The sequence below is a fragment of the Pristiophorus japonicus genome, chromosome 22 (assembly GCF_044704955.1).
Source record: "Pristiophorus japonicus isolate sPriJap1 chromosome 22, sPriJap1.hap1, whole genome shotgun sequence".
Classification (NCBI taxonomy): domain Eukaryota; kingdom Metazoa; phylum Chordata; class Chondrichthyes; family Pristiophoridae; genus Pristiophorus; species Pristiophorus japonicus.
Window position 1 is genome coordinate 16,776,660 of NC_091998.1, and position 27,774 is coordinate 16,804,433.

At 44.2% G+C, this 27,774-nt stretch overlaps 1 protein-coding gene across 1 annotated transcript in view; it reads right to left on the minus strand.

Moving 5' to 3' along the window:
• lrmda (leucine rich melanocyte differentiation associated) overlaps window positions 1–27,774 on the minus strand; it is a 1,025,922-nt gene that overhangs the window by 308,372 nt on the left and 689,776 nt on the right. Inside the window, exon 5 of the mRNA XM_070865367.1 lies at window positions 15,419–15,545. Within this exon, the coding sequence (XP_070721468.1) occupies window positions 15,419–15,545 (127 nt within the window). The remainder of the gene's footprint in view (window positions 1–15,418; window positions 15,546–27,774) is intronic.

A 27,774-nucleotide genomic window follows, 5' to 3' on the forward strand; every position in this document is an offset into this window, starting at 1 on the left:
TTTAAGCCAGTTTGGACAGCTAATAGTTGCTCCAAATTAACTTAGGCCAGTGTATGTGGTCACTTGTGGCCGCACAGAAAACCCTTGCGGAGAGTTAAGAAATCAGCGCAGGTAGCCAGAGATGGGGGGGGGGAAAGGGAAGCACAGAGGACTTTGCAAAGCACTAAACACCTTCACAACAACTAATTCAGAACTTGTACTGTAACTTTTGCATAATTTACACATTCCACTACATAAAGCTTCATAAAATATGCACTTTTTAATATCATTAATATCAGAAGACAAAGGGGTTCATAAAACCAATTATGAATCAATTATTAGTGTAATCTGTTACTTTCATTATTTTAATCATTCTACCAGTACTGTGAAATTGGAAAACAAAATACACAGTACAAGAACAGAAAATCAAGTTATATCCTTGAGGCTAATTCTACATCTGAGGAATTCTGGTCAGTGAAGCCACTCTGGTCTGTCCGAGGTTACCTTTATATCGATTATGTACACTCGGCCATTTCTCTTCATAAATGTAATCACTCAGCTTGGGTTGGCTTTAAAATCCACAAATCTAAATTTCTGCAGTTTATTATATGGTTTGCAGTTGAATTTTGATGGTACTGACTGCCTTTCTTACTGCTTTTATCAGCAGTCTATGGACAACTTTTCTAATTCGAGCAGCTTGTTCTTTTTCTAAATCATTTAAAGAAAAACACTCTTTTCCCTCCCCCCCCCGCCCTGATCAAAAGTCTCCCAGCACCAACCTGTTTCTTGTAGCCCTCAGCACGGGAAGGCAGTGGCTGGCCTGTGCAGCAGGCCACTTGGCCCGGGATAGGGGAAGGACATATTGGCTCCCACATTGCAGGCATGCATCATCATCATCATGGGAGTAGCTACTGCGCTTGCACGAATACTGTACTGCGCATACGGACAGCTGGCGGCACTCTTTTAGACGCAGGGCCCTAGCTCCGCCCCCCACTGTGATTGCCGTGCCACGACAAGCAGTAGGACGGTCCACAGAGCGGGGAGAATATGGCGATACATTTTCGGCGCTATTTTGAGAGCACCAAGTCGCCGCACCTCAGTTAAGTGCGCCAAAAAAACCGGAGGGCCAAATTTGAGCCCAATGTCAGTGCAGTGAGAATAGATTGAACAACAATAATGCGAGACAAAGCTTTCATCAGCTGGATCTTAATTCTGAACAAGGCAGTGTGACTTTGCTTGTGTATCTGAAGCTAAATAACAAGCAGCTGTAACTACTTTGCACTAAAATATGCAAGGGTGCGGAGGTCTCCCAATGCCTCAATGCATTGCTCAGAGTGGTATGGAGTCACAGAGACCTGGAAGGCTGCAGGTTTTATTGTTGGCTTATGTTGCATTAACTACTCTCAGCTGGTTTGTTGGCCAAGTGGCAAAACCTGATCACACCTTCCACAAGCATGGTAAAGAAACACATTTTTCAGGCATGCTCTATCTGATCACTCTTCATATGTACAAGTGTGACCATTGGGCAATAATAAGATTGGGTTTGCCCAGGATGCCTCAGAGTCTGAATGGCCAAATTACATTCTCCATCAATGCTCACTTAAGACGAATGGGCACTCAAGTGAGACAACAAGAGTACTGGCATCTTTACAATCATACCCCAACATGAGTCACTGACTTCAGCAGAGGAGTGGAGAAAATTAGTTTTAAAAAATGCACAAGGACAATAATTTACAATGAACAGAAAATCTATACTGTAGCGATATTAAATACACAAACCAAAACAAGTCTGCTTTGGACCATTATTAAAATTACCCCCACATTTTTCTTCCAAATTTCCTCTCTACACTGCTTAAGGCCCAGTCTTGTGTTGTGTTATGGTTCCCCAGGAACTGCAGCTCACTAAATGATCACTCTTCATGCGTGAGACGTGAATGAGACGTGAGTGTAAGCAGGTTATTCAACCATTGAAGGCATTGCAGTTGAGCCTGATCCTATCCGCGCACGCACACACACTTCCCTGCTCATCAGGAGAAGGAACCATTGCTGATTTTTCTCCTTCAAACCCAAGGATGCTGATACTACTGGTGTATTTAGTCAGACCAATTAACTAAGCATGCAACAGGCATCAAATGTGGAACTTTCTGGTCTGTACAATGCTGCCAATGCTTCATCAACTGACACAGGAAAAGCAGCCCCTATTTTGTGATTGCTCACAAATTTTCATTCATATAAAGACAGTAATCGGTTTTATCTGGTATCAACCTCAATTGTTGATCTGCACACAGGCACTAGTTCTGAAAGATTTAGAATATTTTTGTCTGCAATAAAACACTGTCCATGAAAAGGAAGTAAAACTAAAAGGTCTTTGTGGTGTAAGCTTATGTTTTTCATATCATTGCAAGCAGTAATAACTAGAGAAAGCAGTACTTTGAAGATATTCAGATTTCTTTCTGTAAATTAAACATTGCTTTCAAATAAAACCATGCTATGGATCACAGGTATGCATAAAATTTAGTTGATCTTTCAGGGAGGAGCAAAAAGTGAGTTATATTCCTGGTTCTAGCATCCCCCTAACTCTTCACACAGTTATAGGACCCAAAATCGGTGGGCATCCCGCCCGCAGACTGCCGACATACCGGCCAAAATCACAAAATTGATCGCAAAATACCAACATACCGCCCACATACCGCCTGGCAGAATATCAGCGACGGTATGCATACCGTCCACCACTGCACATCGCCGGCATACCGCCCAAAATTGGCAAATTGATGACTTGCCACCGACATACCGCCGACCGCCCTGGAAAAGGTGGTTTTAAGTCGATCAGTCGGCGGTATGCATCTTCACCTGTGAAAATGTTTTTAGTTGTCACCACCCCCAGTCTCTCCCACCCCCCAGTATTTCCCCCCCCCACCCACCTCCCTCCCCAAGCAGCGATCTCCCCCAGGAAGCGACCTCCCCTCCCCTCCCACATACCTGCTCAGCACTCTCAGGCCGGCAGTCTCTGTGGATTCTGGTCTGTCTCTCTCGGGGTGGGGGGGGGCGGAGCTTCGCAGCAGCATATGCGTGCGCAGAATTCGGGACCCGAAAATTCCTGAGTGAAAAGGACTCACTGCCTGCTGCACTCCACTCCGTCCGCTGCACTCTACCCCAGTGATACCCCACAGTATGAAACGACATACCGCTGACAAATGGGCGGACAACCAATTTTGGCCCCCTAGTGTGTAGGAGTCTTGAAAAAACAATTATAGCATGAAGGCAAGTACTGCCATCTTTGCTATTATTAAAGTTGTTGCTCTATAAGTTTGATTGTTTAAGAACAATTTCTTGCTCACGATAAATTCCACATCATATTGGGGTTATAACATTACTAGTTTTTGTTAAAATACATACAATAAAATTTCACTCCGTAGCTTATCCCAAATACAATACTGTTTGAATGTCTAGCAATCTTAAATTCATACCGTTAGATATTTAGCTGCCAAACTAATACATGACTTCAATTTAAAGCCCAACTGATGCTGAATACACTCCAGAAAAATAGTCTTTCAACTTGTTTGAAAATAAAACTACCCATTTTATGTCCTGTCCTTTGCACTTCCATCTTTTTTCAGCAGACATTCAGTTGCACATCACAGTATGACGCACACCTCCTGGGGGTAGATATTACAATGGGAAAAAATAATCGCAGATGCATTTTAATTACCTATTCCAGTCATTAACAATGATCACTTTGGCTGTGACTTAATCTGAAAAATATCCTTCACTTCTTTTTAACGAGACCTTTTTTTTTCTTTTGATGTTATTATGCTTTTGATCATTGATAGTGAATAACAATATCATCATCATCATCATAGGCAGTCCCTCAGAATCGAGGAAGACTTGCTTCCACTCTTACCATGAGTTCTTAGGTGGCTGTACAGCCCAATACGACAACCATGGTCTCTGTCACAGGTGGGACAGACAGTGATTGAGGGGAAGGGTGGGCAGGGATCCTGGTTTGCCGCACGCTCCTTCCGCTGCCTGCGCTTGATTTCTGCATGCTCTCGACGACAATACTCAAGGAGCTCAGTGCCCTCCCGGATGCACTTCCTCCGCTTCGGGCGGTCTATGGCCAGGGACTCCCAGGTGTCAGTGGGGATGTTTCACTTTATCAAGGAGGCTTTGAGGATGTCCTTGTAACGTTTCCTCTGCCCGCCTTTGGCTTGTTTGCCATGGACGAGTTCTGAGTAGAGGACTTGCTTTGGGAGTCTCGTGTCTGGCATGCGAATTATGTGGCCTGCCCAGCGGAACTGATCAAGTGTGGTCAGTGCTTCAATGCTGGGGATGTTGGCCTGGACGAGGACGCTAATGTTTGTGCGCCTGTCCTCTCAGGGGATTTGTAGAATCTTGCGGAGACATCGCTGGTGGTATTTCTCCAGTGACTTGAGGTGCCTACTGTATATGGTCCACGTCTCTGAGCCATACAGACAGGCGGGTATTACTACGGCCCTGTAGACCATGAGCTTGGTAGCACTTTTGAGGGCCTGGTCTTCAAACACTCTTTTCCTCAGGCGGCCGAAGGCTGCACTGGAGGCGGTGTTGGATCACGTTGTCAATGCCTGCTCTTGTTGATAGGAGGCTCCCGAGAAAAGGGAAGTGATCCACGTTGTCCAGGGCCGCGCCGTGGATCTTGATGTCTCAGGGGGCAGTGCTGTGCGGTGAGGACAGGATGGTGGAAGACCGTCTTCTCTCCGTGGCCGAGGAGCTCCTCCCAGAGTCGCAGTGCGGATTTCGTCCCCTCCAGGGCACAACGGACATGATTTTTGCAGCGCAACAGCTGCAGGAAAAATGCAGGGAACAGCGCCAGCCCTTATACATAGCCGCCTTCGACCTTACAAAGGCCTTTGACACTGTCAACTGCGAGGGTCTATGGAGCGCCCTCCTCGGATGCTCCACGACGACATGCAGGCCGTGATCCATACCAACGGATCCATCATAGACCCAATTCACGTCCGGACCGGGGTCAAGCAGGGCTGCGTCATTGCCCCAACCCTCTTCTCAATCTTCCTCGCTGCCATACTCCATCTTACAGTTGACAAGCTCCCCGCTGGAGTGGAACTAAACTACAGAACCAGTGGGAAGCTGTTCAACCTTCACCGTCTCCAGGCCAGGTCCAAGACCACTCCACCTCTATTTTCGAGCTACAGTACGCGGATGATGCCTGCATCTGTGCACACACAGAGGCTGAACTCCAGGACATAGTCGACGTATTTAGCGAGGCGTATGAAAGCATGGGCCTTATGCTGAACATCAGTAAGATAAAGGTCCTCCACCAGCATGAATAACAATATTGGCTATTATAAATACCCAGAATGGTAGCCATAAAATATTTTATTTGAGTAAGAGTCTAGAAAAATTGGCACAAAATAAATAGAAAAGCTTTGTGACTATTTCAAAGTCTCACCTGGAATGCTAATATTGTTATTTATTTTTGATATAAGCATTCAGGTTGCATGTGGAGCGACAATATAACTTCCCTTTGGAGAGTTAAAGAGTTTACTTAAACAAGTTCGGGTTCCTGATATTAATATATCCCGAGATATTGATCAATGTTATTTTAATCTGACAATAAAAACAGAAAATGTTGGAAATACTCAGCAGGTCAGGCAGTCTCTGTGGAGAGAGAAACAGTTTCAGGTTGATGACCATTCGATGAGATTGCGGATTTGAAGTTTTGCAGTATTTAGCTTTCATAAAAGATTGACAAGTTGACTCCATCAATTGAAAGAATACGTGACTTATACACATTGGGCCGTAATTTGCGGCCCCTATGGGCATGTACGAGGTGCACACGCACGTAGGGGTCATATAAATTCTGCATTTAGGCATGCGCTGCGCATGCACGAAAACCTGGAACTTGGGCGATGTCAAGAATTTTCTTTTTTAAACTCTTACATTGGTAAAAGTAGGTGTAAGGCCTACTTTTACCAGTGTAAGTGCTAAAAAAAAAATTAAAATTAAATGTTAGCAATTATTCATACATTTAAACCCCTGCGCAATAAGGCAAGTTTATTTTAGCCCCTTTAAAACATGTACATTTTTTTCAAAAAATTAAATTTTTGTTTTAAATATTTAATTGAATGCCATTTTAATTCATTTTAAATATGAAATGGTTTTTTAAAATGTATTTGATGTCCAGATGTATTTTTTATGTGATCCCCATTCATGCTTTCCATACATACCGAATCCCCAAAAGCATGAATAGGGATTCCCTTCTTTGATTGGTTGGGCCAGCCCTTGTGATCCCTGGGGTGCTTACGAACCGCATGTGCCCCTGGGATACATAGCGCAAGTCTCCGTCGATCCTGAGGCAGAAGGTAAATGCGTAGATGTTTGCTGGTCGGAGGCATCCGCCCACGGAAAGCCTACGACTGCAAATCCAGCCCCAATGATTTTTATGTCAGTTCCTGCAGCTAAATTATTTTTTTTTTCTAAATTAATTTTCTTCCCATTGCTCCGCTCTCTTGAAGGCATTGACTTCCTGTTGAGGAACAGTTCCACATGCAGTGGCTGTCCTGTTGTATCTTGCTAAAGTGGCTATTGGCACTGAATGCTGATAGACTATCTGAATGCAGGGGGCACGATAGGCCAGTCTGATCCTATCTTCAGTCAAGATCTATGTACATGTTTACAACAGGGGGACAGTGATCATGAATAGGACCTTAACCCCAGAAAAGTGCAGATTAATTACAGCACCCCTACCTGCCACACCAGCTGTGATCAGCTAGTAAAGCACAGACGAGAGATCAAACCTGGGATTTTCCTGGTCTGTATGCCTCAGCTCTCACTGGATAAGCTCACTGAACCTTAAAAGGCAAGTGGAAAATGGTAATCCTCCACTTGCAAAACAGATGGAAACACATTACCATCAATCTAAAATAACTCACTTCAGATCTGATTCAACCATCCCATGCATGTCTACCTCTTGTTTCATGCTGAAACAATTCAATAAAATACAGTGCCTTGGAATCTGAGTTTATTCCATTTTCCACAATATAATAGTTGTCTAGCTACCAGTGGGAACCCAGAACTCTCATCAATCGCAGATTAGCATTCTAAGTCTATGTTTTCCTGTCTTATAATATGGTATAATTTTTAATATTAACTGGTAAGTTTAAATGCTAAGCAATATCTCAAATAACCTTGATTTTTTTTGATTACTGGTAACAATTAATAATTATGGCTGCTAATTTATTTTGGAATGATATTAAATGAAAACAGTTGGACTCTAAAATAAACCTAAATATAAATGGATTTCTGTTTTTGAAGCAATTCTATGTTGACAGCCACTCATCTTTGACGTTTTATATATCTCACGAGTGAGTGAGGGAATGTCATTAATGAGTTACAATATTGTAATCTACAAATATTTGACTTTGAGAACTGCGGAAAAAACGGGAAAAAAAATCTTTCCAAGTTACTTTGTAAAATAGTTCAAAGCTGGTACAGCGTTATCATGGCACAAGCTTAACATTAATTAACCAGCGCTATAAACATTACAAACAATTTAGAAAATGAAAGGGGTCTACCATGCTGTGGTCACATGGATGGAATTAGCAATAATACAAGATCATCCACTGGACTCAATATCCACCCTCTCCATCGGTCATGTACCAATCTTGCCCTCTTCCTAGCTCTTATGGATATGTAGATTTTGGTGACAACTGGACCAGCTTTTTGGTATGGAATGAATGGGCTTGTCTGTAATGTGTCTCCGGTGAATAGCCTGTAGCCACTTACTCACACATGACTAATGGCCACTTGAGTAAGGTATAGGAAGATAACAGACATCCAGGGATAGCCAAGAGTCAATGCAATTAGGAGAGAAGAAAATTGACAAACCAAAAATATTGATTTTCACCAACATTGGTTTTCATTTGCAGCCAGCTAAGGGGAGCTACTAGTTCCATAATTCAAGCACCTCATTTGGTTTTCTGATCGTGAAATAATCTTACTGCAATGGCATCCAAAGCTCTGATGAAGTAATTATTTTAATCACTTTCCACTTTAGGCACAATCCTGCTGATACTATTTCCACATAATGAACTTCATTACAATTATATTTGAACATCAGGTTCACAGTCTACCAATAGAATTTGATGCACAGGAATTTTCTGCACACAAATCTTATAATGCATTGAGAGGCACATGCCTCTACATTCCCAATTCGTCCCTCATCATATTCACATGCAACAAAACTATTCCACAGCATTCTATCTCACTACTGTGATGTAGAATAAGTGAAGCCATGCTGAAAGGAGGCGGTAAATATACCTGGTCCAGGCAGTTTTTCTGGCACCCAAGAACAAAGCAATCCCTTCACAATAAGTAAACGCATTTGAGGAAATTCCAAATTCCTTGCCAAGAGGATGGTAATCAATATGAATTATTTCAATCATCAGAGTGTATGACTAGGGGAAACACCCTTCCATTACCACCCACCCCATCCCGTCAGCTGTCTGAAAGAGTTGTTTACTTGTTTAGACTAAACATAAAGCCTATTTGTCTGGCATGCGAAGTCCATTAATGGCTGTGGCGATCATAGCTGATTATTTCATATCTGCTCCTTTTCTGCACTGAATATTCAGTCTACCCACAGAACTTCAAAAGAAAAAACTACTCAAACAGCAGCTATGACTCCAATTAAAGTTCCAGTACATTAGTCTAGTTGGAGATTCACACGAGATATAACACAAAAATATGTCATAACACCATGCAGAGTGGAGTCTACATTCATACACAAGTTTTAAAAGGTTATGTTGATTAGTTCCATTAATAAAGTAATTATACTATCAAATTATTTTTCGCTTGGTTCCATGAAATAAACACTCAACAGTACACATGTGCAGTCCTGATACAATGTGCTAGCACTGTAACAAGGGCATTGTAATGAGCCCTGCCAAGCCGAGCCATTCAAAGGAGGTCCTTTAGAATTTCACTCACTTCATAACTTTATAAATTTTCATACCTTCCTAATTTTACTTCCCATTGATTTTGTTTTTCTTATCTGTGTGATAACTTTAAAAAAAATATTAACATGATCTTAATTATAGTAGTTCCTGAATATTTCTGCAACATTTTAAATGTGTAAAAAATGTCCAAGTTGCATCTTTAGAATAATGTATTACACTTACTCGTGAAGGTGACTATTATAATATTTTAGAGTGATGTAGAATGTGCTTCAAATCGCAATGAAACATCGCTGACTCAAGATTAAAAGAAATTTCAATGAATGAACAAATATGGAGGGGAAGCACAGTACTGCATGGGGTACAGAGACGTCCAATGTGAGACAGCCAATTTCTTATTAACATGGTGAGCCTGTTCCCACTGAGATTATGCTGCAACTTTGTGATAGTGTTGGTCAGTATCTCTCTAAAATCACAGCAGCTATTGGGCCAATATTGTTGATTCTGAGAAGTTGGCATCATGGCACTCAAAAGGATTGAGGCACAGCCACAGATGGCTTGCTCCCAGAAATACCCAAATGAGATCCATTTTGTGGGATCTTGGGGTTTTTTCAAAACAATGGGCTGTAACTTTATTAAAAAAAAATAGGAATTGCAAAATTACTCTCATAATTGATTCAAATGAAAGTTGCAGAGGGTCTCAATAAACATGATGTTGAGATTATTGCATTATCATTGTCAGCATATTTTGAATTTCACAAGCATCATAGGGTGATGATGCCAGTTCATTAGGTATATTTAAAAGGGAGTTAGATGTGATCCTTATCGCTAAAGGGATCAAGGAGTGTGGAGAGAAAGCAGGAATGGGGTACTGAAGTTGCATGATCAGCCATGATCTTATTGAATGGTGGTGCAGGTTCGAAGGGCCAAATGGCCGACTCCTGCACCTACTTTCTATGTTTCTGTGAGCAGGAAGGAGAACAAGACCAGACAGAAACTATGATATGTGCATGACTTTTCTGCAGCCATTTGACAAATTAGTATGAAATGGTGCAACTTTTTTAAAGGTAGAGTAGACTTACTAAGCAGTTTTTTCCTGATGTGCATTGATTCAATTAAAAATTGAGATGATACAAGTTGTCCCACATATCTCTTTATATCCTCGCCCCATCAATGAACATACATTATCTCCATACATATTTTAACTGTGACGAAGGAAACGCAAACTATTATGATGCATAAATATAAGTTAGGTACAAGAAACGTGCACAATCAATGAGCATCCATTAGATTAGGTTAAAAACAAAGATGATTTGCATGCCATGGTTGACTACCCGCTGAGCAAACGCACACACTTATCAGAATTCCTTTTAATTTCTCATTTAGGAAAAGAACAAAAGAACTAAAAACTATCAGGCTATTTTGATTATTGAAACAAGAACAATCGACCACTCTGCTGAACGGCAAGTAGATAGGAAGCTAAAATTGCTTTTTGGTGAGATGTATAGTCTGTCCTGAGAGAAGGAGGCAAACTCTCAGTATTGTGGCTTACATTAGTGGGATCTCAAAAAAGCTTCAGCAACTTATGGTCTATTGGGTATGTGACAGATGCTTTGCAAAGAGGAAAAAAGCTGAAAATGACTCCCATCAGATATTCATCCTTTGACACAATGACAAGGATATGTTGTTCCCTACTGGGATTATTCACATCTTCAGTGTAGGAATTGTTCTCGAATTCCTCAGTAACACCGGCTACAACGTCAGTATTAACCACTGTCATTTATTATACGCCGTATTCTTGTGTACTATTGGGGAGTGCAGCATTTGCACCAGGTCGAATTGCACAGTGGTACCCATTGAGGCTGCTGAAATCATATTACACAAATCCAACACCAAGACAAACATAACCTAATATTTAACACAAACTTCATTATCCATCCTATCCTGATGGTCCTGAGGTCAAGGTTTTGGTCCCTAAATGATATAAACCAGTACCCTGTCTAATACCCTTCCTGAGGTGCGGTGCTAAAACTGAATGGAGTACACTAGATGGGGTCTGAGCAAGGCTTCCTCTCCTGTCTATTCCAGCCCCTTGAGATAAAGGCCTTCAGCCATTTTGGTACTGTTTATGAAGAAAGTGCATTTTCAAATAAATGCATTCATTTTCTATAAAACCTTAAAATTATTTCATTACATATACCATCATCATCATAGGCAGTCCCTCGGAATCGAGGAAGACTTGCTTCCACTCTAAAAGTGAGTTCTCAGGTGATTGTCCAGTCCAATGCGTGACTTACCGTCTCTGTCACAGGTGGGGCAGACAGTGGTTAAAGGAAAGGGTGGTGGGGAGCCTGGGTTGATGCACGCTCCTTCCGCTGTCTACACTTGGTTTCTGCTTGTTCTCGGCAATGGGATCGAGGTGCTCAGTGCCCTCCCAATGCTCTTCCTCCACTTTGGGCGGTCTTTGGCCAGGGATTCCCAGGAGTTGGTGGGAATGTTGCACTTTATCAAGGCGGCTTTGAGGGTGTCCTTGAAGCATTTCCTTTGCCCACCTGGGGCTCGCTTATTGTGTCGAAGCTCCGCATAAAGCATTTGCTTTGGGAGTCTCGTGTCAGGCATGTGGACAATGTGGCCCACCCAATGGATCAGATCGAGCGTGATCAGTACTTCGATGCTGGGGATGTTGGCCTGAGGGAGAACACCGATGTTGGTGCGTCTGTCATGCCAATGGATTTGCAGGATCTTGCGGAAGTGCATCGGTGGTACTTCTCCAGCGTTTTGAGATGTCTGCTGTATATAGTCCACGTCTCTGAGCCATATAGGAGGGCGGGTATCACTACTGCCCTGTAGACCATAAGCTTGTGCTGGATTTGAGGTCCTAGTCTTGAAACACTCTCTTCCTCAGGCGACCGAAGGCTGCACTAGCGCACTGAAGGCAGTTTTGGACCTTGTCATCAATGTCTGCTCTTGCTGACAGTAGGCTCCCAAGGTATGGAAAATGGTCCACATTGTCCAAAGTCTCGTCATGGATTTTGATAATTGGGGGGTAGTGCTGTCTGGCGGGGTCAGGTTGGTAGAGGACTGTTGTCTTATGGATGTTTAGCGTAAGGCCCGTGCTCTCGTACGCCTCGGTGAAGGTGTTGACGATGGCTTGGAGCTCGGCCTCAGAGTGTGCGCAGACGCAAGCGTCGTCCGCGTACTGTAGCTCGATGACAGAGGATGGGACAACCTTGGATCTGGCCTGGAGGCGGCGGAGGTTGAACATATTCCCTTCTGTTCGATAACTTAGCTCCGCTCCAGCGGAGAGCTTGCTATGGGTGAGATGAAGCATTGCAGCAAGGAAAATCGAAAAGAGCGGTGGTGCGATGACGCAGCCTTGCTTGACCCCGGTCCGGACGTGGATTGGGTCTGTGGTGGATCCATTGGTAAGGATCACGGCTTGCATGTCATCATGGAGCAGACGGAGGATGATGACAAACTTTTGAGGGCAGCCAAAACAGAGGAGGACGCTCCATAATCCCTCACGGTTGACAGTATCAAAGACCATTGTGAGGTCAAAGGTTGGTGCTGTTCCCTGCATTTCTCTTGTAGTTGTTGCGCAGTGAAGATCATGTCCGTTGTACACCATAGTAGACGGAAGTTATGGTGGCCACCCTCTCCTCCTGCGACCGTCATCATCATAGGCAGTCTCTCAAAACGAGGATGACTTGCTTCCACGGCAAAAAGGGATGAGTTCACAGGTGTTTCAATGAAGGACCCAATATTCCAGGTCCCGAACTACATGTTGAAGGGTGGAAGATGCCTGTGCGTGGATTTTTTTTAAAACTTGGGGTGGCGTTGCACACCAGTTACCACACGGGCTTGACAGAGCTAGGTTTTGGTCCAGTGGCAAGGATTAACCAAGACGACTGGAGACCAGCTTTGCTGCACAGACCTAGTGCACACACATGTTGCAGTGTGGGCTGGCCCGTGCTGCCATCGACTCTTTTGGGACCTGAACTCGCACCTCTCCTGGGCCCCTATCCACATCGCTCCATGATCTCTCACCGCTCCTTCTCCCCGACTTCACTGCTCCTGATGTACGGGGCACAGCAGCGATCACAGGGGATTCGATAGTCAGGTGGATAAACAGGCTTTTCTGCACCCACCGTATGGGAGTGTGAACACACTCCATCCACATTACAAGGTACGCAGTTATCCCTGTCAATAGTGAGCCTAGGCTTGTGGATTTTTAAAAATGTTATATTCTATTTACATAGTTAATAACACGCAAATGCTCGGGGTCCCAAGGACCAAGTTATAATGAGTGGTGTATATCATACATTATTGCATAGCAGGAAGTTATTAAAGTTGTGGTTATACTTTTGGAGAATGACAAGTGCAGCCGACAAGGACCCCATATCTTGCTTGGCTGCCTGGAGAAAGCATGCTTGCATACATACACAGAGCATCGCTCATGGTTAATCAACTTTTAAATATATTTTTGAACGCAGAGATGGAATCGCATGTAAAGACTTGAGTAAGAAAGACTTGAATTTATATAGCGGCTTTCACGACCACCGAACAACCCAAAGCGTTTTACAGCACTTTTTGGAGTGTAGTCACTGTTGTAATGTCGAAAACGCGGCAGTCAATTTGCACACATCAAGCTCCCACAAACAACAATGTGATAATGACTTGGTAAACTGTTTAAGATGTTGATTGAGAGATAGATATTGGCTAGGACACTGGGAATAACTCCCCTGCTCTTCTTCAAAATAGTAGCATAGGATCTTTTATGTCCACCCGAGAGAGCGGACGTAGCCTCGGTTTAACGTCTCGTCCGAAAGACAGCACCTCCGACAGTGCAGCACTCCCTCAGTACTGCACTGGGAGTGCCAGCCTAAATTTTTGTGCTCAAGTCTCTGGAGTAGGACTTAAACCCACAACCTTCTGACTCAGAGGTGAGAGTGCTACCCACTGAGCCACGGCTGACACTGGAGGGGGGTGGTAGAAGTCAATTCTGGAATTTGAAACACGAGGTAAAACAGGATATAATGTACACCCCGAAACCAGCTCCTGTTCTATTACTCGCCCTCCCAACCAAGTGCTGTACTTGTGTTTGAGAATGCAGATGGGAGTGCTAATTTTCTCCAAACATGAAAAAAATGGCAGTAAGTTTGTAAAGACCAATGAACTTCTAAACACTTTTTTCATCTCTCTTGGCACCACAACTGTTATACACCACACCGTGCTACAGTAAAGCGGTGAGAGAGCGCTTTTCTCAGGGACTCTCATTACTGCTTTCCAGAGTTAGACTGGGACTTGAATCAGAGCTATGCTGCCGTTTTTCATCGAGTAGTAATGCAACTGGACTCTAAATGATTATAATCCTCTGTATATCCATATAAGTTCTGGTTCACAGATTATGCATTGGATATTTACCTATTATTGTTGTCAACTATTTTGACTTTTAAACTTAAAATACAAAAACAAGAATCGCCATGACTATATTCTTTTTACCTCATAAATACCATAATGTTTCACAGAAGGAAGAACTACAAGGCTTGAAAACAAGTAACAAAAATATCCAATTATGCCATCAACTCTGCTACAAAAATCCAATTATCTGCAGGTCTGGCCACAGCTGCAGTAATTGGTGACCTGCACTTTTGGTCAGCAGACAATCGGGATGATGAAGGCAATTAAACACAAAGTCTATACATGCCCTGCAGAGGTTATTGTGGCTGCTATATCAGACCTCATCAATTTCAAAATAAAAAGAATGGAAACTGCCTCCATATTTCTTCAACTGTGGTTGCAACCAAAATGTTAGTGAGGTGATCATAAGGTAAATTATGTCAATGGAATGACAAATGCAGGCTTTGCAAAAACAGAGAGGAATAATTACAGGCCCAGGATATAATTGAGCAATTTGATTGTCCTGCACTTGAGCTGTCGTTTTGATGTGAAGTGCTGTCACACCCTGCAACACTACTGGAATCGGACAGGCCCCGTCCACTTTGATCTATGCTTACGCAAATGAAATGAGGTCAAAATCTGGTCATTAGAAACTCCCTTATGTGATTAAGGCTTTCAACTTTACAGGAGATTTTTATCAGTGATCACGAAGCACAAATTGTCAATGCTTTGAGAAGGAAAAAACATGTAAACAGGAGGCAACAAAGTGAAAAGGTGCATTAGATAGAGGGATGTGTTAGAGCCAGAGATCTGCTTCCTTAAAGATAAGTATGATTTAAATTTATACTGGCTGAACAAACAACAAAACAAAAGACCAAATCAGTTAGCTAGAGGGCAAATACATGCACATATTTTTTTTACAATATTGCATTTAGAAACTCGCAGATTAATAAAGTGTAAATAATATGTTAAAAGAGGTACATAAAGTGCATTTTCTCCTGCTTATCTTAATTGTTTTGTGTGTCTGTGATCATGTGCAGCAATATAGAAAGATTGTATGTATGGCCCCTTGGCTGATGCCTTACCATATCATCTTTGGGTTTCACCACTTTCATGAAGGCACCCCTTGTTTTTGCTTCAACATATTCTTTTTTTGTAACTTTTGTTGCATCCAGGAACTTCAGATTTGGCAATTTGTGAAGGATGAAATACCTGAAAGAGAAGTATCAAAGAGGTCTTCGTAAGTAAAGTTTTAAGTTGGAAAATCTCATTCCTCTCAAAAGGGAACAGATAACATTTTGGGGCATAATTTGTTGCGGCAGGGCAACAAACGGCTAGACTTGCCCTTGTCCGTTTAATTGCAATGCTATTTTGTGTCGCAAGTTGCTGAAAGTTTGAGCTGATAACATTGCAGCGAGGGGAACAGGGCATTTGGGACCTGAGTGAACACAGCAAGCAACTGTGCATCTCCTTAACCAATCAGATTGAAGAATTGTGAAATTAATAGTGCAAGGTTTGAGAAGGAAGTGTAAATTAGAGCATGTGAATTCAATGCCAAATCAGGAAAAGAGAAATAAAGAGAGGGAAAGAACGATTGGGTTTAGAGAAAGAAAAAAAGAGGCAGAAAGGAAAAGTAAAATAAAGTTTTATTTTAAATTATATTTAAAAAATCTTCACCAGTGAAAACCTGAAGAAATGAGAGACATCACTGTTGTAATAGTTAATTTGAGAGAGGTTGTTTGGCAGTACTTAACACTTGTCACATTAAAAGGTTACTTAGACTGAAATAAACAAAACTTAACTTTCTCAGTTTAATTTGTATATACCATGCAAGTACGGGAACTTCACTTGAGGCAAACAGTGAAATGACGTTTTTGCGAAGTTAATGGCAGAGTGGTGCAACTTGGACAGCAATTTTTGGATTTCCATGTTTAACCTTGCATCTGTCCCTCACCTGAAGTTGCTGTAGCATTTGTACAGAAATAATGGCGAGCGCCATTAGCCTCGCTATTATTTTGACAGTAAATTTTGGCTCTATATATTTGGTACAGTAAGTCAGACTTGGCCAAATCCACACTGTTTCAGTTGTCATATGGTTTAAGACTGGACACTTTTTCTTCAAAATTGTAAAATTGATGGCTTTTTAAAACAAAACACAAACAAAATGGCTTTCCTGCAAAAAAAAAAGAGTAAAATGCACTTGATAGATTACTTGAGACTTTCACTTCAGTGACGATGTAGTAAGCTTGTGATACGTACAAGATAATGCGACCAAAAGAAACCCATCATCTGGAGCTGAACCCTGTTTGCTGCTTTCTACAATGTTTATCAATTGAAAATTTTATTTCCCAATAAATGCCCTTCCTTGAAGGGCACATTTTTTTAAATCCTTCATTTTATTGCCAACGTTACGCAGGCAAACATTGGCTGATCATTCCCCTCCAGAGCTGATAGATGCACCAAAAATCACCATTGCTGAGATTATTCATCAGAATAGAAATCAGTGACTGAAAGTTGAACTTCCTTGATAAGGTTCAATTCCACATCACTAAATGCTGTTGGGAATGAAAGAGTTAAGATTTAATAACTGATCAGAGTCTAACAAGTCACTGATGTTGAAAGCGCCTTGGCTTAACAGAGAAATCAAACTACTAAATCCAGATTCAGATTTTGAAATCAGCATAGACTTGAACAGAGTAATTTCTTGGCCTTGAGGAACCGAATGAGGATTGGAAGCTCAATATCTTTTTTGCTGGTCGTGAAAAGCTGGTAATTGCTTTGCTCCACTGGGCATAAAGTACTTGGACCATTTTCCTACTACTGCACCACCATAAAACAGAATGTAGTACAATTAGTGTCGCAGATATGTCACCTCATCAGTACCAGCCAAACCCAACGTAAACATAAGCCTACATTCCCACAAGTTAATTTCATCTTCTTCAATTAGCATTGCATTATTGTGCTTGTTCACTGACTGGAGTTGGTAGGTCAAGATTTCATATAAAAACAAGTTTTAATAAAAGCTGCACAATTACAGGGAGCTGTGGATGACTGATTTTTCTGGAAAGGGAAGAGCGGTGGTTTGGGAAGGCATTATTGAGAGAGATGCTTAGGTCTTTCTGTCAAGCCAGTCATTTCTATCTGGATGCCATGTGCCTTTGCAGTTTAATCTTGTACTTATGTGAGAAGCGCTATTGAAGTGGTTGTCTGCTATTGGCATTAGGCCAGACATTGAGACAAAGAGCTTGAAGAATTTCTGCTGATTCAAGCTCAGTGAATGCATTTATTTTTTAAACTCAGCAATCTTTCACAGTGCTTTGACCCACACTGGTTGTAAAAGAGGGAAGGGGGAGAGAAGCAATCTGTGACTGCAGTGGAATGCAGTGACCAGCTGCAGGTTGGAAAATCAACAATAATTTGCATTAATACAGTGCCTTTAAAGTAGAAAAGCATCTCGAGATGTTTAGTGGAAGCATGAACAGATAATGAATGCTGAGCCAAAAAGGAGATAGTTGAAAGGGTGACTAAAAGCTTGGTCTTTTAATAAAGGCTATAAGGCAGGCCTCTTGCACATCCCCAATTAATATTGCTCCATTATTGGCGGCCATGCCTTCTGCTGTCAAGGCCCTTAGGTCAGGATTTCCCTCCCTAAACCTCTCCACCTCTCCACTCCTTTAAGATGCTCCTCTTTGAGTCCATTATCTCCTTGTATGGCTCAATGTCAAAGTTTGTCTGATTTCACTCCTGCAAAGCGCCTTGGGAAGTATTACAAACGCTATACAAATACAAGTTGTTGTGGTTACGAGGGAGGTGGAGAGGCAAAAAGGAAAAAGCCCAAGAGCTGGCTAGTGTTGGGTTTTAAAAAGGATTGCGAGAGACGCTTTTACAGTTGCGCTCAATTAGTTCCGTTATCGGGAGACCGGCTTGGGTGATCTGGCTCCTTGTGCTTCCACTAATAAATCCAGCTCCCTTAGCCTGGCAGCACATCTGTAGACCCATAAACAATTGGTTTTCTTTACTGAGCACTGTACTGGTAAAAGACCAGGCTTATTCAATCACAAATACAAAGGCAAGATACTGTGGATGCAGGAAATCTAAAATATAAACAGAAAATGCTGGAAATATTCAGCAGGTCAGCCCTGCTGAGTATTTCCAACATTTTCTGTTTACTCAATCACAATCTAGTTAGAGGGATAGGGTGGAAGATTCCTCTGGTCTCTGTGTAATGACATTATAACCTAGTGAGAAGACCTCTTGTCCTCATGCTTTCTAGTCGAATGGTAAGCACTACCAAGACTAAAATCTTCCCACTATGTTTATGATGTTATGCAGACCAGAGAAAGTACTCCCCACTGGTGCTTAATGGCTAAACATGTTACATGTGCTCGACAATGAATTAACTCAGAACTCAGACATGAAAACAGTGGAATTTGCGACCTTTTCAGTGGTAAATACATTGCGTTGTGAGATAGTGAGCCTTTCAGGTGAAGAGGCTCAAAGATTTCATTTTTAATTTATGATTAGTTATGAGGCAGTAATGGAAGCATAACGGGACTAAAGGCAGATAAATTCACTGGACCTGATGGCTTGCATCGTAGGGTCTTAAGAGAAGTAGTGCTAGGGATTGTGGATGCATTGGTTGTAATTTACCAAAATTCCCTGGATTCTGGGGAGGTCCCAGCAGATTGGAAAACTGCAAATATAACACCCCTATTTAAAAAAGGAGGCAGACAAAAAGCAGGAAACTATAGACCAGTTAGCCTAACATCTGTGGTTGGGAAAGTGTTGGAGTCCATTATTAATGAAGCAGTAGCAGGACATTTGGAAAAGCAAAATTCCGTCAGGCACACTCAGCATGGATTTATGAAGGGGAAGTTGATACGTCCTTACTATACAGTATAAATGCACACAAGGCCCATGCTTGAGAGGTCAGTCTGTGACCTGTCCTTTATTCCTTAGCACTCAAGTGATGAAGGTGGGTGGAGCTTCCCCTTTTATACTTGAAGGTCCAGGTTAGGAGTGTCTCCCACCTCGTGGTCATTGTTCTCACAGTGTACAACTTAAGTCAGATTATACATGGGTTACAATGCTGGTTGAATACATGACATCACCTCCCCCTCAAAGTCTTATTGGGATCACAGGTTGAGTCTCTCTGGTGGTTTACGCTCTCTTGCAGAGCGCCTGAGTTGGGGCTCCGGTTGTTGGGCGCTGGCCTGAGTGTCTGCTGTTTGCGGTGCCTCAGGCCTATCCAGACTGCCCACAGTGATTGGGCTTTCCTCCCTTTGGTTCCGGTGTTCGGTCACCTGTGGTGGAGTGAACTCGACATCGTGTTCTTCCTCTGCTTCTTCTATGGGGTTGCTGAACCTCCTTTTTGTTTGATCCACGTGTTTGCGGCAGATTTGTCCATTGGTAAGTTTAACTACCAGAATCCTATTTCCCTCTTTGGCAATCACAGTGCCTGCGAGCCAATTGGGCCCTGCAGCGTAGGTGAGGACAAAAACAGGATCATTTACATCAATACATCGCGCCCTCGCATTCCTGTCATGGTAGTCATATTGTGGCTGGCGCCTGTTCTCGACAATTTCTTTCATGGTGGGGTGTATAAGGGATAGCCGGGTTTTGAGCGTCCTTTTCATTAGTAGCTCTGCGGGTGGAACCCCTGTGAGCGAGTGTGGTCGGGATCTATAGGCCAACAGGAGGCGTGATAAGCAGGTTTGTAGGGAACCCCCTTGGATTCTGAGCATTCCCTGTTTGATTATCTGCACTGCTCGTTCTGCCTGGCCGTTTGAGGCCGGCCTGAACGGGGTCGTTCGGACATGGTTAATTCCATTGCCTGCCATGAAGTCCTGGAATTCAGTGCTTGTGAAGCACGGGCCATTGTCGCTGACCAAGACGTCTGGTAGACCGTGGGAGGCGAACATTGTCCGTAGACTTTCTACCGTGGCAGAGGCTGTGCTTGAATTTAAAATGACACACTCGATCCATTTGGAGTAGGCGTCTACTACAACCTAAAACATTTTTCCCATGAAAGGACCTGCGTAGTCCACATGGATGCATGACCAAGGCTTGGCGGGCCATGGCCAGGGGTTAAGGGGGGCTTCCCTGGGCGCATTGCCCAGCTGGGCACACGTGTTGCACCTGCGAACACAAAGTTCCAGATCTGCGTCTATCCCTGGCCACCAAATGTGTAACCTGGCAATTGCCTTCATCATGACAATGCCCGGGTGCTCATTGTGGAGTTCTCTGATGAACCCCTCTCTGCTCATCTAGGGCATGACTACGCAGTTTCCCCACAGTAGGCAATCGGCCTGAATCGAGAGTTCATCCCTGCACCTGTGAAATGGTTTAAATTCCTCAGGGCATGCCCTATACGTGGCTGCCCAGTCCCCAGTCAGGACACATTTCTTGACTAGAGACAATAGCGGGTCTCTATTTGTCCAGACTTTAATCTGACGGGCTATCACAGGTGAGCCTTCACTTCCGAAAGCGTCAACAACCATGACCATCTCAGCAGCATGCTCGGTAGCCCCCTCAGTGGTGGCTAGTGGGAGCCTGCTGAGTGCATCGGCGCAGTTTTCGGTGCCCGGTCTGTGCCGAATTGTACAGTCATAGGCGGCTAACGTGAGTGCCCACCTCTGTATGCGGGCCGATGCGTTTGCATTTATGGCCTTGTTGTCGGCCAAAAGGGATGTTTGGGGTTTGTGATCTGTCTCCAGCTCAAATTTCCTGCCAAACAGGTACTGGTGCATTTTCTTTACAGCATATACACATGCGAGCGCCTCCTTTTCTACCATCCCGTAACCCCTTTCTGCCTGGGACAGACTCCTGGAAGCATAAGCTACCGGCTGTAACTGACCCTTGACATTGACATGCTGCAACATACACCCGACACCATAGGACGACGCATCGCACGTTAACACAAGTTTCTTACATGGGTCGTATAATGTTAAGAGAGTGTTGGAACATAACAAATTGCGTGCTCTATTAAAAGCCCTTTCCTGGCTGTCCCCCCAGACCCATTCGCGACCTTTGCGTAGGAGCACGTGTAGCGGCTCTAGCAGCGTGCTCAATTTGGGAAGAAAGTTACCAAAATAGTTCAGGAGCCCCAGGAACGAACGCAGCTCCGTCGTGTTACGGGGTCTGGGTGCTCTCTGGATCGCTTCCGTCTTGGACGCAGTAGGGCTGATCCCGTCTGCTGCTACCCTCATCCCCAGGAATTCTACCTCTGGAGCTAGGAAGACGCACTTCGCCTTTTTCAGTCGCAGCCCTACCCGGTCCAGTCTGCGAAGCACCTCCTCCAGGTTGTGGAGGTTTTCTTAAGTGTCGTAACCAGTGATGAGGATGTCGTCCTGAAAAATCACCGTCCCTGGAATTGACTTGAGGAGGCTTTCCATATTTCATTGGAAGATCACGGCGGCCGAACGAATCCCGAACGGACATCTGTTGTACTCAAACAACCCCTTGTGTGTCGTGATGGTGGTCAGCTTCTTCGACTTACTCGCCAGTTGCTGGGTCATGTAAGCTGGGGTCAGGTCCAATTTTGAAAAAAGTTTGCCACCGGATAGCGTCGCAAAGAGGTCCTCCGCTCTTGGTAGCGGGTACTGGTCTTGGAGCGACACCCGATTGATGGTGGCCTTGTAATCACCACATATCCTGACCGACCCATCCGCTTTGAGCACTGGCACGATCGGGCTCGCCCAGTCACTGAATTCGACTGGCGAGAGGATGCCTTCCCTCAGCATGCGGTCCAATTCACCTTCTATCTTTTCCCGCATCACATACGGCACCGCTCTGGCCTTGTAGTGTACTGGCTTGGCATCCGGGTTTATGTGAATCACTACCTTGGCCCCCATCAAAGTGCCAATGCCGGGTTGAAATAATGAGTCAAATTTGTCCAGCATGATACTCGCTCCACAGAGGAAATTGCATTGACATCGCCCCATTTCCAGTTCATGACAGCAAGCCAACTCCTCCCCAGTAGTGCGGGACCGTCCCCTGGGACAATCCAGAGTGGCAACCTGTTCTCCGAATCTTTGTGGGTCACGACTACTGTGGCGCTGCCTAGCACCGGAATGATCTGCTTTGTGTAAGTTCATAGCTGTGCGTCAATCGGCGATAATTTTGGCCTCCTGGCCTTGGACGCCCACAACTTTTCGAACTGTTTGATACCCATCAGGGACTAGCTGTCCCCCGTGTCTAGCTCCATTGATACTGGGATGCCATTGAGGAGCACTTTCATCATTATCGGTGGCGTCCTGGTGTATGAACTGTATACGTGCTCCACATGAACTCGCTGAACTTCAGCTTCCAGCGATTTCCCCCAGCGTTCACTTCTGCAATTTCTGCAGGTATTTTGCTCATCTCTGCAAACTCCGGCTGAGTGTGTGCCTCCACGCCTCCAACATGAGCTGTTGTTTGAAACAAAAGGTCCCTTGCCAGTCGATTATCACTGACTGCCCCTGTGACTGTCCTTGAATGCGCCATTAACAGGTGTTGATGGCCCCATTACTGGCCGCATTGTCCCTTGCAATGGCGTGAATCGCCGTTCAGCTTGCCATTGTCTCTGTCGAACTCCCCCTCTGGATTTGACTACATGTTGGGGCATGCCCGATTGCCCTTGTCTGCCTGGAGAACTGTGTGCTGCTTTAACAATGTTGAATCTTTGTCCCAACCATTCCTTAATATAGTACCTCTCGTCTGTTCTGCTAGTGGCCATGCTCGCGTGGTTTAAAATCCCAGTTTCTCGTCGCCATTGATACGTCCTTACTATACAGTATAAATGCACACGAGGCCCATGCTTGAGAGGTCAGTCTGTGACCTGTCCTTTATTCCTTCGCACTCAAGTGATGAAAGGGGTGGAGCTTCCCCTTTTATACCTGAAGGTCCGGGTTAGGAGTGTCTCCCACCTAGTGGTCATTGTTCTCACAGTGTACAATTTAGGTCAGATTATACATGGGTTACAATGCTGGTTGAATACATGACAGAAGTCATGTTTGACAAATTTGCTGGAATTCTTTGAAGATGTAACGAACAGGGTGGATAAAGGGGAACCAGTGGATGTGGTGTCGTTAGACTTCCAGAAGGCATTTGGACAAGGTGCCGCATAAAAGTTACTGCACAAGATAAAAGTTCACGGGGTTGGGGTAATATTTTAGCATGGATAAGGCTAACTAACAGAAAACAGAGAGTCGGGATAAATGGTTCATTTTCTGGTTGGCAACCAGTAACTAGTGGGGTGCCGTAGGGATCAATGCTGGTACCCCAACTATTTACAATCTATATTAATGACTTGGAAGAAGGGACTGAGTGTAACGTAGCCAAGTTTGCTGACAATACAAAGATGGAAGGAAAAGCAATGTGTGAGGAGGACACAAAGAATCTGCAAAAGGACATAGACAGGCTAAGTGAGTGGGCAAAAGTTTGGCAGATGGAGTATAATGTCGGAAAGTGTGAGGTCATGCACTTTGGCAGAAAAAAATCAAAGAGCAAGTTATTATTTAAATGGTCAAAGATTAGAAAGTGCCGCAGTACAGCGGGACCTGGGGGTACTTGTGCATGAAACACAAAAGGATAATATGCAGGTACAGCAAGTGATCAGGAAGGCCAATGGTATCTTGGCCTTTATGGCAAAGGGGATGGAGTATAAAAGCAGGGAAGTCTTGCTACAGCTATATAAGGTATTGGTGAGGCCACACCTGGAATACTGCGTGCAGTTTTGGTTTCCATATTTATGAAATGATATACTTGCTTTGGAGGCAGTTCAGAGAAGGTTCACTAGGTTGATTCCGGGGATGAGGGGGTTGACTTATGAGGAAAGGTTGAGTAGGTTGGGCCTCTGCACATTGAAGTTCAGAAGAATGAGAGGTGATCTTATCGAACCGTATAAGATTATGAGGGGGCTTGACAAGGTGGATGCAGAGAGGATGTTTCCACTGATTGGGGAGACTAGAACTAGTGGGCATGATCTCAGAATAAGGAGCCGCCCATTTAAAACAGAGATGAGGAGGAATTTCTTCTCTAAGAGGGTTGTAAATTTCTGGAATTTGCTGCCTCGGAGAGCTGTGGAAACCGGAACATTGAATAAATTTAAGACAGGAATAGACAGTTTCTTGGGAGATAAGGGGTTATGGTTATGCGGAGCGGACGGGGAAGTGGAGCTGTGTCCATGATCAGATCAGCCATGATCTTAGTGAATGGTGGAGCAGGCTTGAGGGGCCGTATGGCTTACTCCTGCTGCTATTATTTCTTATGTTCTTATGTTCTTATGACAATTCGCCTCAATGTCACCTAATTTGAATTGGGGCAAAAATCTACCAATTTCTATGACTTCTGCCTAATGATTCCGAGTGGAAAGTGTGTGTCCGTGAATGAACACAGGCGAGGAGTAGAACCGATTCAGGGTCTGGTAGAATGACCCCATTTATGAATAGAATGCCAACATTCACTGTCTCTAGTTACACATGAAATAATAATTGCTTGAAAAATAGGCTGCCAGCACCAATGAGACCACACTTCATCATACCACCATTACCCCCAAAAGTAACAAAGGAACAAAAAGGAAGAAATTGGGTGGGAACAGAGGTGGAAGATAATGAAGAAGAAGTGGGGACATTTTAAGAAATGGTTTTAAAATGTGATTGCAAATTGTGCCAAAGTGTATAGAAGAAGTATTCAATGGCAAATAATTAATATTTTGGACAAGCTGCCCCAATATGCATAAGCAAACAAGTAAAAGGCAGCTCACTTTAAATTAGTACATGTCATGTGCCTGAAAGTGTCGCACTTCAAAGTACCACGCATGATGGGCCTAAGTTTCCACAAGAAAAAAAATGGGCGCCCCTCCGAGCTGGGCGCCCGTTTTTCGCGCCTAAAAAAAGCCTCGGTATTCTCCGCCTACTTACAGGTCCTCTGGCCCTTGGCGCAGCCAGCACGAGCTGTGGGGGGGCGGAGCCAGGTCCTTGCGCTGAAAACAGTGCCGGGACCTCTGCACATGCGCGCTACAGTCGGCACGCAAGTGCAGTAGCTCCAGGCGCCGAACTGTGTGGGAGGGGCCCGAAGCACGCAGCCCCTAGCCCTGGCTGAATGGCCTCACTGGGGCTCCTCCCACGGCCAGCTCCTGCTCCCCGCTCCCGACAAGACCCGACATCCGCTCCCCCCGCAACCAGACCCGACCCCCGCTCCCCCCCCCACCGCCGACCAGACCCGACACCCTCTCCCCCCCCCGACTGACCCGACCCGCGCTCCTGTTCCCCAACCCACCGCCCCCCCCCCCACCCCCCACTGGACCCGACTCCCGGACTGGATCCGATCCGACCTGACCTCCCCCTTCCCCACCCCGCACCCTCTCTCTCTTCCCCCACCCCCTCTCTGCTCTCTCTCCCTCCCTCCCCCCCTCTCTCTCTCTCTCTCCCTCCCCCTCTCTCTCCCTCCCCCTCTCCTTCCCTCCCCCCTCTCTCCCTCCCTCCCTCCCTCTCCCCCCCTCTCTCTCTCTCTCTCTCCCTCCCTCCCCCCCCTCTCTCTCTCTCTCCCTCCCTCCCCCCCCTCTCTCTCTCCCTCCCTCCCCTCTCTCTCTCCCTCCCCCCCCCTCTCTCTCTCTCTCTCCCTCCCCCCCCCCCTCTCTCTCTCTCCCTCCCCCCCCCCTCTCTCTCTCTCTCCCTCCCCCCCTCTCTCTCTCTCTCTCCTCTCTCTCTCTCTCTCTCTCTCTCTCCCCCTCCCGCTCAGCGGCACGAACGGCTGCAGCATTCTCCCTGGCTGAAGCACTTTCACACAGGTAGGAAGATGGTTTATTTAATCTTTTCTTGGCTTATAAATGTTTATTCAGGTTGGATTTATTTGTATAATATTTGTAGAAGTATAAATAAGGATTTATTGTCGAATTTAATGAGTTCCCTTCCCCCCCGCCCTCCCCCCCACCTCGTTCTGGGCGCCTAATTTGTAACCTGCGCCTGATTTTTTAATGTGTAGAACAGGTTTTTTCAGTTGTACAAAAATCTTCACTGGCTCCATTCTACTTTAGTTTGGAGTACATTTTCACTGTGGAAACTTTCAAATCCGGCATCAGTGGCCGGACACGCCCCCTTTTGAAGAAAAAATTCTGTTCTAAACTAGAACTGTTCTACCTGACTAGAACTGCAGAAAAAAAAATGTGGAGAATTGCGATTTCTAAAATAGTCCGTTCTCCACCAATTGCTCCTAAAAATCAGGCGCGAATCATGTGGAAACTTGGGCCCAATAAGTCCATAATTTTTGTACTTGATTGGTTCAAATATCATATTCATAAAACAACAGCAAATCTCAACTGAATGGATCAGGAATCAACCAATGAACAAATAAAGTTTGTATTAAAACAAACAGGCAGTCATTTCCTGCTAGTTTGTTCCAATGTTTACTATCTGGCCTCTCCCCAAGGCAAGGAGCAGGAGATTTACAATCAGCTGCTAACCGACATACAAACTTCCCTGAGCAACAGCAATTACCTCGAATTGAGTTCAAGGTGTACCTATTTACAGCAATTGCCCCTCTTAATTATGTTTTACATGGTACAAAATTCCTGTTCCTAATATGGTAGAATTCTTCATTAAGATGGAGAGTGACACAGTTAATTCAGAGACTAAGGTCCTGAACTTAAAGAAAGGTAACTTTGATGGTATGAGATGTGAATTGGCTAGGATAGACTGGCAAATGATACTTAAAGGGCTGACAGTGGATAGGCAATGGCAGACATTTAAAGATTACATGAATGAACTTCAACAATTGTACATCCCTGTCTGGCATAAAAATAAAACGGGGAAGGTGGCTCAACTGTGGCTAACAAGGGAAATTAGGGATAATGTTAAATCCAAGGAAGAGGCATATAAATTGGTTACAAAAAGCAGCAAACCTGAGGACTGGGAGAAATTTAGAATTCAGCAGAGGAGGACAAAGGGTCTAATTAGGAGGGAGAAAATAGAATATGAGAGTAAGCTTGCAGGGAACATAAAAACTGACTGCAAAAGCTTCTATAGATATGTGAAGAAAAAAAGATTCGTGAATTCAAATGTAGGTCCCTTGCAGTCAGAATTGGGTGAATTTATAATGGGGAACAAAGAAATGGCAGACCAATTGAACAAATACTTTGGTTCTGTCTTCACTAAGGAAGACACAAATAACCTTCCAGAAATACTAGGGGACCGAGGGTCTAGCGAGAAGGAGAAACTGAAGGAAATCCTTATTAGTCAGGAAATTGTGTGAAGGAAATTGATGGGATTAAAGGCTGAGAAATCCCCAGGGCCTGATAGTCTGCATCCCAGAGTACTTAAGGACGTGGCTCTAGAAATAGTGGATGTACTGGTGGTCATTCTCCAACATTCTATAGACTCTGGATCAGTTCCTATGGAATGGAGGGTAGCTAATGTAACCCCACTTTTTAAAAAAAGGAGGGAGAGAGAAAACAGGGAAATAT